The sequence below is a fragment of the Alosa pseudoharengus genome, unplaced genomic scaffold (assembly GCF_046254945.1).
Source record: "Alosa pseudoharengus isolate Yale_2024_CS ecotype anadromous, Long Island Sound unplaced genomic scaffold, YU_APseudo_1.1 YU_APseudo_1.1_scf_18, whole genome shotgun sequence".
NCBI classification, from domain to species: domain Eukaryota; kingdom Metazoa; phylum Chordata; class Actinopteri; order Clupeiformes; family Clupeidae; genus Alosa; species Alosa pseudoharengus.
The window spans coordinates 24,843,942-24,857,487 of record NW_027468650.1 but is presented as its reverse complement, the minus strand read 5'-3'; the positions used below and the strand labels follow the sequence as shown (position 1 = coordinate 24,857,487).

The following is a 13,546-nucleotide window of genomic DNA, read 5'->3' as shown; positions in this document are numbered from 1 at the left end:
AGCAGAGTATTTTAAAAATCAACCAGTAGTTTTGGGAGATTTGGTTACATAACCCAAACATTAAGTAACTTTAACTAAACAGTTGTGTCAACATAACCCAACATATTGGTTAAATTTCAACCCAGTTGTTGGGTTAAATTTAGTAACCCAATTTGCTTGGTTAAGATAACCCAATGCTGTGTTGGACCACATTTTACTCAGCGGCTGGGTTGAAAACAACCCAGTTTGGGTTGTTTTCAACCCAGCATTTTTTAGAGTGTACACCACATTTGAACTGTGAGTTAACATTTGGCATTTAGTTCACTGCAAATTATCTTTCAGATGTTCTTCTGCCAAGCAAACATGTAATTTGTTCTCATCTTTTTAAAGGTTTTCTCTGAAATTCAGCACCTGCATAACATTGACCTAAGTACCAGGCCTGTGAGGAGACAACCTACAAATACAAAGGTATTAAGAAGTTTGAGTTACACTTCATGTCATTACTGCTATAAAACTGTATGGAATTACAAGTATGTTATTACTGCTATAAGACTTATCCAGTGTATTGTTCAAATTCAGGACTCTGTGCAGCAGAGCGGCCATATCTGTTTGGGGACTATCCTGACAGGCTCATACGTTGTGGATAAGGTAAGAGTACCAGTCATTTGACACTGTTAGAAACTTCCCCTGCCAATGGGCTTGAATATCACCAATCACCATTCTAAATACTGTTATTCTGCACTTTTCAGATATCCAAGACACCCGCACCTACCCTATGCATGAGAGGCAACCCCTTAGAGGAAGACACCACCATTACACTTTGCATGGATGGACAAGACATCGTAACACCAGAAGATGTTTCGATGGGCATTGGAGCATTGCTAGCAGTTTATTTAATTTTCAATATGGAATACCCGAACGCCGTGAACAAGACGTTGTTTTTACAGTCTATGTGTGATATTAAGACAAACGAAAAATCCCCATTGCCGTATTTCGGATGTCAAATTTCATACTCTAAATTAAATACTGTAGTAGTTCAATCAATCATTTATTGACTATTTCATTGTGTTCTTGTTAATAGCATTGTTTAATAGATGTTTTCATTCATGCGTTCATCTATGTAGCCTGTGTATTATTTGTTTATTTATATATTTATTTATGTACGTATCTCTCTGTCCATCCTTTCATGTACAGTATTCCTAATATTTTGCCATTGACATGCATTTGATTAAATTCTTGCTTAAATAAATCTGTTGTTTCATGTACATTTATCCCACATTATAATAATAAAAATAATAATTAAGGTTAATAAATTCTTCTTCTAATAATAATAATAATAATAATAATAATAATAATAATAAAGGTTAATAATAATGAAGGTTCTGTAATGAACTTCAAAAGGTTCCTCAAGCAACCTTTGAAAAGGTTCTTCAAAGAACCTTTCTTTAAAGGTTCTTCGAAGAACCTCTTAAGGTTCCCCCACAGTTTCAAATTGAAGAACCCCTAAAAGTTCCTCCAGGATCTTATCATTTTTACAGTGTATGCCATTCCTTACAATTTCACCCAGAACAAGATTTACAAAAACCTTCAGTTTTTTGCCAGAAACAGGGGCGTATCAAGCTTTTTAAAAGTGTGGGGGTTGTGGGATAGGAAAATGAAACAATCTTGCCAAATTATAAATAACTCCCTACAGGGACGTTGTAAGTAGGTAAGGGGTGCGGACTATATTGATGTCCGGCAGTTTCTACCCCGAAAAAAAATTGAAATTCTGATTGCTAAACACACCATTTTAATGCAGTTTGCGGGACAGAAGAAGCAACGCCCCTCATACTGTATGTGTGGCTCATGTGACATGTAGGCCTACATGATCTACCTATCACTTCACTATTTGACACTACCATACATGGAGACATATCTCATGTTATAAATCAAGAAATCATTTCAGAAATTATGTTTTGTGCATATGGGTTAGCAGGCTACAATAAATTGCCCTAACAGACAGCAGCCTAATTTCGAGGTATCACTAATACCTAAATAAATATAATAATAAAGAATACAGAACTGTAAGCTCAAATTCAAAAACTATGCAAATGGAATATAAATAAATTGTGTTGCATATAGCCATCTTAATTAATTTCAACTTAAAGATTATGATTAGCAGTTTCTATGCTTTTTCCATTAATAGTTACAGGAAGCCACGTTGTTGTTTAAACTATTGTTGCTTCTAGCCCACGTTACAGTTTCACTTGCTGCAGGGACACACACATTGCATGAGCGCTCTATATGAGTTCTACATGCTGGAAATCTTAGTTCTCAGATGTAGAACTCAAATGTGTCTTGACGCCTCCGTTTGTAAGATCAAAATAAGATGTTCTAAATGGAACGCGATCGTAAGACATTAAGATCTCCAGTAGATGTAGCACTACGAGACACATTGACAGTGAAATCAGATCAGACGTGTGAAGCACCGGGCATAACTTAATTTCGCGGCTACGTGGACCAGTAGCCTAGGTTAATTGTTGAGGAGGCCCATAGTTTGAGAAAAGCTGCAGATCATAGACAGAGAAAGCATAATGCTCTGAGAACAGTAGCCAAAGGTCTTTCTGCACAAACAAGTGCATTGGTGCGCGCACCCCCGTATTCACTTTGACTCTGCATTTATACAGTGTGACAAAAACTGTCAGTCAGAAAGATGCACACTTTGAATTTGATCAGAGCGGCTCTGGTTCTTCACTGGCTAACTTGATGTGATTGGCTGGATGACCATTCAATCAAATCAACAGACCTATTTGTGTCTCTTTGTGTGCGCGTTGTGGTAGATACGGTTCCAACTCTTTACGGGAGCGTTTATTTCCATATTTTACTTTCATTTTAATCTGACAAAAAGTGTGGGGGATAGAATCGTGTTCCAGCAAAAGTGTGTACGTTATAACACCCACATCCCCCACGCTTGCTACGCGCCTGGCCAGAAATATTGTAATTCTGTAAATATTGTCATCTAAACACACCCTTCCTACACACACTCACTTTGATTTGCATAACATTTGTTCAGGTGTAAGGCTGTGCCCACTGTTTTACACTGTTTCTTAAAAGATATTGTGGCAGTTCCTTTAACAGAGTTGTCTCATACATATTCATGTGTGCAGGAATGTAGTGGTAAAATAAGAGGTGGGTAAACTATGAATTCTGTGATCTCGGTGAGGTGGACTGCGCCATGCGGTATCTGATTTTAAAAAGGCATTCAGAACATGTTTGATGATGGCAGAGGTTATTGTACAATGTTTATAACAATACCAGTGGTATTAAATGGTTTGGTCTTGGTGTGTGTGTTGGGGGGATGACAAGGGAGATGGGATACTGTGCTGTGTATGTGGGGAGAGGGCAGTGTGCAATATGTGTGTTGGAGAAGCTTCCTCATGAGACAATGTGCTGTGTATTGGGGGGGTGGCAGTGTGCTGTAAGTATGTTGGGGATGTGTGTTGGAGAAGCTTTCTGATGAAATAATGTGCTGTGTATGTAGGGGATAGGGGGGGGGGGGGGCAGTGTACTGCAAGTATGGTGAAGGGATTTACTATTGCAAGCAGAGTACTGTATGTATGATGTATGTGAGTGAAGATGTGTGTGTGGGCGGGAGGGGAGTGGAGCAGTGACTGTGTGTGTGTGTGTGTAGTGTGGGTAGGTGGGGGCAGTGTGCTGTAAGTATGTAGAGGATGTGTGTTGGAGAAGATCGATCCTGAAGACAATGTGCTGTGTATAGGGAGGGGGGGGGGCAGTGTGCAGCAAGTATGTAGAGGAGGCTTACTGTAGCAAGCAGTGTGCTGTGTGTATGTGAGGTGATGACAGTGATGATGTAAGTGTGTGTGTTTTTTGTGTGTGTGTTGGGGATGTGGGGGGGGGGGGCAGAAAGGCTAGGCAATCAAGGACATGGGTAGATAGATGGAGGAGAAATCAAAAATAATATATAAAAAGTTCTATGGAGATGTGCAAAAGTTGGAGAAAGTCAGATGTGTGTGTGTGTGTGTGTGTGTGTCTGTGTGTGTGTTTTGACGTGTGATGAAAAAAGAAAATAAATAAAAGGTCTGTAGCATAGGGAGAGGGATGTAAAAGTGCTAAAAGTCTTGTAGGTGTGTGTGTGTGTGTGTGGGGGGGGGGGGGGGTGCGGAGTGCAAAGTCAGTATAGTGTGAGTTCAGGGTTGGGAAATGTTTGAGACTGCTGAGGAGTGAATGTGTGCAAAGTCAGTATAGTGTGAGTTCAGAGTTCGGATGGCCTGGGGATAAAAACTTCTCCTGAGTCTCTCAGTTCTGGCTTTGTGACTACATAGGCGTCTTCTTGATTTCAGCGGTAGGAATAATCCATTGTTAGGATGAGAAGAGCCCTTCAGAATCTTTTGGGCTCTTAGGAGTACTCTTCTGGAATCCACTACCATTTCCTTGGTTTTATTGACATTCAGTGTCAAGCTGTTAGATTGACACCACTGTGCCACCTCATCAACCTGATCCAAGTAGAGCTGTTCATTGTTGTTACTAATCAGGATCACTGTGTCATCTGCAAACTTGATGATGGAGGTATGACTACTGTTGGCTTTGCAGACATGTGTGTAGATGTTGTACAGCAGTTGACTCAAAACACAGCCTTGGGGAGCACCAGTGCTAATGGTTAATGTCAGACCCCCCACTCTAACCACTTGTGAACGGTTGGTGAGAAAGTCAAATATCCAGTGACACAGGGTGGTGTTCAGTCCTAAGGCCTTCATCTTTGTGACCAAGGTGAGAGGTACTATCGTGTTGAATGCTGAACTAAAGTCAATGAACAGCATCGTCACATAATTCCCATTCCCCTCCTCCAGGTGAGTTAAGGTGGTGTGCATGAGGTTTGAGATGGCATCCTCTGTAGACCTGTTGGCTCTGTAAGCAAATTGGAGGGGGTCGAAGGAGGCAGGGAGGGATGAGCAGATAATGTTTTTCACAAGCTTCTCAAAACACGTCAGGGCTACAGGGCGGTAGTCATTCAGACATGATGGACTATTGGATAAACTATTTCTAAAATTTCAGAGGTGGATAAACTGCGTTTACTTGTGTTTAGCCTCCACTACATCCCTGCTTGTGTGGTTTGGGCTATTGGTTAACACACATATTCTTTTGTTGAGGATACTTACAATTTGATTGTTAAATTAGGGAAACGTAGAGAGGCTTCAATTGACTCTCCAGCATGAGCAGACACTGGAGACAAGAAGAAACAAGCCCCTCACCTCTCCCCAGAAGTTGTTGAATATATGAACCGTTGTAAATAACTGACTTTTTACTGACATTTCAGCCATGGGCTGAGTTTGTTTCTTTATTTATGGTAAAAACTACCATCCTATAGTTGAAAGAAAGAAAGCAGAGAACAAATGGACCAAAGAGGAATCTAAAAAGCAAAAAAAACAAACAAATGTGAAGCAACATGAGAGTGTACTCCAGAAAGAAGATTCTTCAGTGCCTGTCTCCAGGTCAAGATAAACAGCTAGGAGAACAACAAGGAGGACCACCCTTGCTCCAAACCACCAGATAAATCACAAACAGAGCACTAGAGAAGAAGGAGTATGTTTTGAAAAACACTTAGAGATAAGCACTTAGTAACAGCTGGAGGAAGGGCTTTTTCACAATTCAAGGTTAAAATATTTATAGGCGTAGGCATTTCAAAAATCTACACTAACAAGTGTTCTAGGGTCCATGTCCACTGGGTCTTTAACAGCTCACTACTCCTTCCTACTGCAAGCCTATCAATGGTCATTGGTACCTATATAGAGCTAGACCATGTTTAATAGTATTTCTCACAATCTCATTGCCTGCCCTCATGTTTGGACCGAAACCTACATTTTAAGCTCTCTATGTGACCTTTCTCCCTCTCCCTCTGTCTGCCCGTCTCTCCTCTCCTCACTTACCTACCCGTGTGGCCTGGTTGGAGCTCTAACCTTGACTGACTGAGCTCAGGTTGAATCTCCTGCGCGGTGGAGCAGCAGTCACATCTCTGATTGACAATGACTGGCTTTGGTTTGATTAAGGCAGGATGTCCCACATATCCACTGTAGCCTACATCTTCATCTTACATACGCACTGAGTGACAAAAAGAACGTTATTGCTTCATATAAAGACGGTTATACAGTGCCCACTCTACAATTATTGCACCCCTGCTAAAGTGAGTAATAGTGGTATTTTGAAAACCAGTCAGGCGATTTACCTTCTGAGCCCGTGGTCCCTGTGTATTCTCCTTTTTACCTCCCCTAACTATGGGGTTTAGCTGAGGGGACTGACACGACTATGAGAGAAGCTTGATTTTGTGTTGAGTTAACTATTTCTATGCTGCTCTGGACATTTGTTTTGGATCCCTGTCCTGCCTGAAGATGTAATAATGACCATTTATAGTTTAATTTAATTTATGCAGAAAGCTACAGGTAGGTATAAATCCTACATCATTCTGTAAACAACTGAAAGGAAAAACACATAAACAGTCAGGATCGAGCACACTTGTATAGGGACAACTGATGTGGATCATCTCTACATATAGGCCTAGTGGATGTGTGCAAAGCCATGAAAGAGCTCTGAATATTAGTTATGACAACTGAGCAACAAAACCTGTCATTCTTTCTCACATCTTCTCCACTTTAGTCTTGCTGTATTCAGGCTAGATTTGCTTTAATGACTTTTTTACTATTAAAATAATTCTTTCACGTTTCTATAATAATTCTCCAGTATTCAGAAGGGATCATTTTTATTCATCAATGTGCATGATGATCAACACTGAAGGAAAACATTCTGTGATACAAAAGTATAGGATGATTCTGTAAAATTTGATTTTCATCTAAATTATTTTCAAACAATACACATTCTGGGATCATCTAAACAATAAAAACAATAATGATCTATTGCAATCACCTAAAGCAAAGAGAAACAATCTGCACTGGATTACCAGAGAGGGAAATCAACACTCCTGGGTCAAAGAGGCAGTCGTCTCAGACATACTGAGGACGAACAACAAATTGGTAGGTAAGGTCATCTGGACATGTGATCGGAATGACCATGCTGTCGTTTGAGATCTTTGCCTCATTGTTTTTGAATTCTTGCACATTGAAGACATAACTTTCTCTACAGGCTAACAACAATTGGTTGCTGAACTGGACGCTTGTTCGTTGAGTGGGAGAAAGGCGGAAGGAATGTTTGCACTGTTGACCTTTAGTGATGCAGCTCTGATCAGGTGAAAAGACCTCAGCCAACCATGGTACATATCTAGGTGAATACGTAAGCGGTAGAGGGGTGGTGAATCTCTTTTGTCTAATAGGACTATATCTGTCATAGCTCTCATAGCCATATCTGCCAGATCTCCTTCCATAAGCATCATAGTAGTCATATCTCCTGATGGGCAGGTTTGAGGCATTGAAGCTAATGCTCCAGGGAGCGGCAGTGTAAATCCTGGACTGGAACTGTTCGCTTTGTCCTTCCACATGTCCAGTCAGGACGGAGAAGTTCAGTGCGTGGAACTGGAACCCTTGTAGGATTCCAGCGGAGAACAGCTCTTTGTGACTGCTGTAGAGGCGGGCGGTGAAGGGCACCTCATAGAGCTGCTCGGGGGTCATCATGGGGAAACGCAGGTGACCCAGCAGAGCTGCCTGCTGTTCAGGGGTCACCGCCTCACCTTGCTCCAGCACCCAGGCCTCCAGAGCAGCCAGCAGCCAGGCCTCGTCTGGCAGCACCAGGTCTGTGCGGACCAGCAGACCCTTCAGGAGCTCCTCTGGTAGGCTCTTCCACTGGGCTGAAGCCACCAGCGGCTCCATGTTCCAGCCCAGGTAACGCAAGACGTTGTCACGGAGCAGGCCGTCACCAGACCGCCCAGCGTACTTGAACAGCGCCACCTGTGTACGGAAGGATGTATCTTCAGGCAGCAGGGGCACAAAGAGACGTCCAATGTCTTCCAGCAGACGCACTGCGCCGAAATCAGAAGCCAGTTGATGAAGACACTGCATGGAGGAGACGGTGACTGTGACAGTGCGTGTGTAGAGGTACCTGTTGGTGACAACAAGGTTGTTACGAGCCACTCAATCTAACTACAGGTGAGACAAGATACATATTACTAACCTGCAATTAATTTATAATGGCTTAAGAAAACAAAAAAATAATGGTAGTGACATGAGTGCTTGTGAAATCATACCGTGTGAATTCTCTGATGTAAGGTTGGCAGTTTGAACTGATCTCCATTTCAAAGCTTGAGTTGATCACGACAAATTTTGGGTAGAGAAAGAGAACAAGGCGATGCACACAGACGCTCTCTTTGTTGTTATTAGCCTGAGCCTGGGCCTGAACCGTCTCCGCCTCCACTGAATCCTCTGGCGAGTACGAGAATGTGAGGGTGAAATCACAACCCGTGCCACTGTCAAACAACTCCCCCAACTGGTCAGTGAGCTCAATGCTATGATCCAGAGGGTAGCTCTTGGTGATGTTAAAAGCCGGATCTGTTTGGAAGACATTAAGACATTGAGACTGGCTTTGAGACCAATTGGAGATTATTTTAATTATCCATGGTACACATTTTTGTATTTTGTATATTTTCAGTATATGGACAGACAAATGAATTAGAGTCTTCATTTATGTGTGTGTGTCAATATCGAGGGGTGAGAACCAGAGGTCACATAAGTGACATTTTTGGTGAAATTGAGATATGTACATTAAATGAAAGCTCTTGATTAGTTATTTCTACTGCCACAGGACACAATCATTTTAAAAGTAATTTTAGAGTTATTAGTCAAAAAACTAAAGGTTTTAACACTGAAAAACACTAAACCAATTGGTGTTGTTTTGGCCCTCCTGTAAAGTTGGTGAAATATGACTTACGCTCCTCTGGTTATAAGCCCTCGATATGATGAAAACTTTTTGGCACACATAATAATTTTTGTGGAGCTCACCAACATCACACACCACACTGGCATCCTCTGAATGGGAGCAGTCTGTCACTCCCCAGCCCTTAAAGGCACAGCTGCTCAGGGAGCTCTCACTGCCTTTGCATCCCAGATCATCCAGCCATATTTTTCCAGAACCTAAGAACAACAAACATACACACTTAGCAGTGATGATTGTGTAATAGCTGGTGGAAAGACACTTTGTGAAAAGCGTGGAGAAGGGATGCACTCCAACAACTGGAGGTGATGGCCAGGAGGTTTATCAAATTAAGAATAGGGCAGCCGCACACTCTGATCTCAACAAAAAGAGAAAAAGAAATCAGTGTTCGGCTCCCCTATTCTTAATTTGGAAAGACACTTCATCCCAAAACATCTTACATTGCTGTGCTGCTTTACTTGCTATCATTGATTTAAAAAATGATCTCATCTTAACGGAACATAGATCTTTAGAATTTGTCTCATGAGCATTGCAGTTGAATCACACGTGCATGCAAACACCGTTTTCATCCTCAGCAATGGCAGAGTTGGGTGACAGGTGATCCAGAGAAGACTAACCTTGCCCGAACTTTGCTCCTGGTTCTGCTGAAATGGCTCCACGGAAACCCAACTGCCTGCACACCACCTGCGCCTCCTCAATTCCCCAGTCATCGTCACAAATTGTCCCCCAGCTACCAGCGTGGAACACCTCCACCCGTCCTTCGGATGGAGATTTCCCTCCCACCAGACGAGCATCACCCTCCTTTGCCTGTTTATGTTCACCTGAGCAGGGAGACAAACAGTGCCGGTTCAGACCTACAAGGGCTATAGGCAAAATCCTGCTAAGGGGCCCTCCTACCTGAACTCTGAGGGCCAAAATGTAATCATTTTTTTATATATATTATCTGAAACCTCAGTGCTCTCAATACAATCATCCCACCCCATTTTGGATGTCTACGGAAGTTATCAAATATAGTGTTTTTCCCTATAAAGGACCTTCACAGCTATACATGCCCAGTTTTAGGGTCTGGGCTGTTTGCTTTTGATGCTTGCTGTACATATACCCTTACAAAAAATAACTGCCGTCTTTTTGAAGTATAGTTCAGTTATAGAAGTCTACAGTGCAGCAGCCTAGTATTTTCATGTCCACAACACTGCATTTCTGTAGTAAATTACAGTACAATGCAGTTTTTTTGTGTCCAAAATACTGCATTCCCTGCATACGAACTGTAATTTTTCCTCCAAAACTGCGGTTTTGATAATCAGAAATCTGCAGTTTGACACTAATGTAATGTAGTTATTTTTTGTAGGGTCTTTTTTGTGCTAGTAGCCTTACTGGCTGAGGCTGACTGTTCTTCACCTGCTAGGCCTAGGCTACTTGCCGACTACTGAACTGGCTCTCCTGATTCCCTTCAATATTTTTTCAAACGTAGACTATTTTAAACAACAATGTTAATAGCCTACTTCATATAGGCCTAATTTACGATATGCATCTATTGCCCATGCAGCACAGCGAATCAAAGTTAATAGGCCTACATTGGCTACTTCCCATTTTGCATACGTTCAGTTGTAGCCTAGGCTATCTAAACCAACTAAAGCTTGACTGAAATATTGTAAAACCATTTAGGCCTAGCCTACTTATTTTAAAATGTATGAGACGAGTGAAATCACCGATTAGTTTCGACGAGTTCTCGCATGTTTCTGCTGAAAAACTGCTAGTTTCATCCACGTTATCATGAGCGAATTTAAAGATGAGGATATTTATTTATTTATTTATTTATTTATTCAAAAATGTAGCCAGTCGCCCGCATTCAAAAAACGGAACATGCGATTATAATTCACAACTTTGCGAAGTACCGTGACTGGGAAAGGCTGGCAAGCAAGCCGCAGACAGATCAGGGGATTCACTTCCCTGTGGACATTCTCTGCTGTTAGGTACGCCTCGGCTAGGCCATCAACACGCGCTGGAGAGATGCGTGTAGACATCAAACGATGGAACTAACACACGTTTACCCGACTGCGACTGCTGTTCCCGCTGTTCATTCTTGTGAAGTTTCTTCCGTTTATCATGCCCTGAATTCTAAGTCGGTTTCATGTTCATCTTCCTAATGTATGAGGCACTGTCGCTATAACTGTAGCCTACTGTCAAGGGTTGGTATACTATGGTATATGTCTGTCAGCTTGACTCAAGGGAGGGGGCCTTCCTTCATTAACTTGCGGGGCCCTACGCAACTTGCGTAGTGTGCATATACTGTAGCAGGGATTCCCAAACTGTGGTACGCGTACCCCCGGTGGTACGCGAGCTGCTTCGAGGGGGTAGGCTACGCGAGATGAAAAGGGCTATGGCGGACAGGTGTAAAATGAAAATTCATGAATAAATACATAATTTCGAATCAGGTCATAATGATATGGAAACATGAAATTAAAGGATATCATTTATAAACTCTGTATGTGTTCATCAAAAAAAGGGAAGCTTATTAAACATGACGCCTGGAATAGTCTAGAATGCGTTTACTTTTGAATGCGTTGGATGGTCCGTGGTCCGTGGGGGGAAAGAATGCGTTACGTTTTTATGTGTTTATGTGTCGGATGGTGGGGGTACGCGAGCCGAGTCGGAATGTAGCCGGTGGTACGCGGGGGGGAAAGTTTGGGAACCGCTGCTGTAGGGAGAACCAGCCCTGAAGACAAAACCTAAAACAAACAATTGGAGACAGACTGCACAATACACAAACGTGTACTGGCCATTCACTCACTGTCTGAGTCATAATCACACATATTATTAACATAAAATATTTCTCACCCAAGAATACAGACAGGTCGATGTACCTTGTCTCACCCAAGAATACAGACAAGAATGAGCATTTGCTACATTTCATCATAGAGTCAAATCTGTGCAATGGTCTCTGAGTAGTCCATATTGGTAAGTTTTAAAACATATTCTACTATACCAAACAATACCTGATAGGCCTACATATAAGCAACTGTGGCAAAAATAAGAATGGATTAGATTTATTGAAAGAAGGACCTGAAATAAACTCACCAGTCAGCCACTCCAGACTCCTTGATTCCACCTCACTGAACAACAGACAGACCACAATGGCCCTATACAACATGCCTCTTAACAGCGGCATGTTCATCTGTGAAATACATACAATAGTGATCAGGGAACATCCCACATCTACATTACACTTCCAGAGACTAGATAAATATTGGTCTGAACATAGCATGGTGTGTAAACTATGTACAGTCATGTGATACAGTTACAAGTCCTCTCAAAACTACAATTAGGCTACTACATTTATAAACTTCATTTAATAAACTATTAAACTTAATTTAATATCGGCGATAGCATAAATGACAATGATAACTTCATGCATTCTCTGCTATATAGGCCTATGTGAGTTTTCTTGCAGTAACTATCATCTTGTGTATTTACTGTGGGGCATAATACAAATTAACACTTTATACTCAAACAATAAAAGACGCTTAGGCCTATTTCACATTTTTTAATGCAATATATCATGTAAAAAATAGTAAAAAAAAAAAGTTGTAAAAAAAGTTGTAAAAAAAGTTGATGTGCAATTGTGAAGTCTTACCTCGCTATCTGACCTCAAGCAGCTGATGAACTCTATAAAGCATGGGTGTCACTGCATTTATAGGATTCGCTTTGGGGAAGGGGGGAGCAAGTCTAGCCTCCAAACTATAGCCATAGGTTTCATTTCCCCAGAATTGGAATATTTGGGCTGCAAGCTGATGTTGCAAGACTCGAGTGAAAAGTGGAACCCCACAGTCCGGAGACAAAAAGAAACTAAAGTGAAACATTTTATCTGGGAAAGATGAAGTGAAATTTGTGGCCTAGGTCTGGACATTTGACATTTTGCCCTTTATCTTGATTTTCATGATTTAGTCATTTTATTCTAAACTTCTCTCTTTGAATTTTAAAAGAGGATAACTGCATAAATGTAATGTAGAACCCCATGAACCATGTCCAGTGGGGATGCATTAGAACGTGGACAGAGGTGGAACCTCATGAACCATGTCCAGTGGGAATGCATTAGAACATGGACAAAGGTGGAACCCCATGAACCATGTCCAGTGTGGATGCATTAGAACAAGGGTAGGCAACCTGCGGCCCAAGGGCCATAACTTCATAGTTTTTGTTCATTTACCAGGCTCCAGATTTAGGTGGTGGGCTAAAGGGGGATTTCATGTAGGCTGATCCCTGGTTGGTCCCTGTCACGGAAGGACCTAATTTTTTGTAAATAAGATGTACTTTTTTCATCAAAGAAGTTAAAGAAATTGTTGCCACACTTATTGCACATTTTTGTCGCTAACCTTCTCTTAGTTACTTTTCCTGGCACATTTCTACCAGGGGCGCTGCTAAAAAATGTGGACCCTATGACAGAAAATAATTCTGGGCCCCCCAAAATGCTAGGAAGTCCGGGGGCAATTGACAAATTGAGACTTAAAATGTATTACATTCATTGATTATAGCATATTACAATACAGCTTTCAAAAACCTACACTGGTATTCCAAAACAACAAATCTATTGGGAGTTTGATCTCTTCACATAGACAACATCAATAGAGTAGCTCCTGAGCAACTATAGTCTAGTAGCTTTGAATAATTCAAAGGTGACACCTGTTAAACTCACCTCAAT

The 13,546-nt window shown here is 41.5% G+C and overlaps 1 protein-coding gene and 1 long non-coding RNA gene across 2 annotated transcripts; one reads left to right on the top strand and one right to left on the bottom strand.

Moving 5' to 3' along the window:
• Positions 1-369: 369 nt before the first annotated feature.
• Positions 370-1,112, top strand: LOC143131714 (uncharacterized). Its single transcript, XR_012988185.1, has 3 exons — positions 370-447; positions 559-627; positions 729-1,112. It is a non-coding gene; the product is annotated as an uncharacterized LOC143131714 (long non-coding RNA).
• Positions 1,113-6,713: 5,601 nt separating this feature from the next.
• On the bottom strand, positions 6,714-12,568 carry LOC143131227 (galectin-3-binding protein A-like). Its single transcript, XM_076290715.1, has 6 exons — positions 12,482-12,568; positions 11,926-12,022; positions 9,465-9,668; positions 8,916-9,047; positions 8,165-8,465; positions 6,714-8,019 (listed from the first exon to the last, which is right to left on the bottom strand). Exons 2-6 carry the CDS (start codon positions 12,020-12,022, stop codon positions 6,972-6,974), a joined length of 1,782 nt encoding a protein of 593 aa, XP_076146830.1. The 5' UTR covers positions 12,482-12,568; the 3' UTR covers positions 6,714-6,971.
• Between the last annotated feature and the right edge of the window lie 978 nt (positions 12,569-13,546).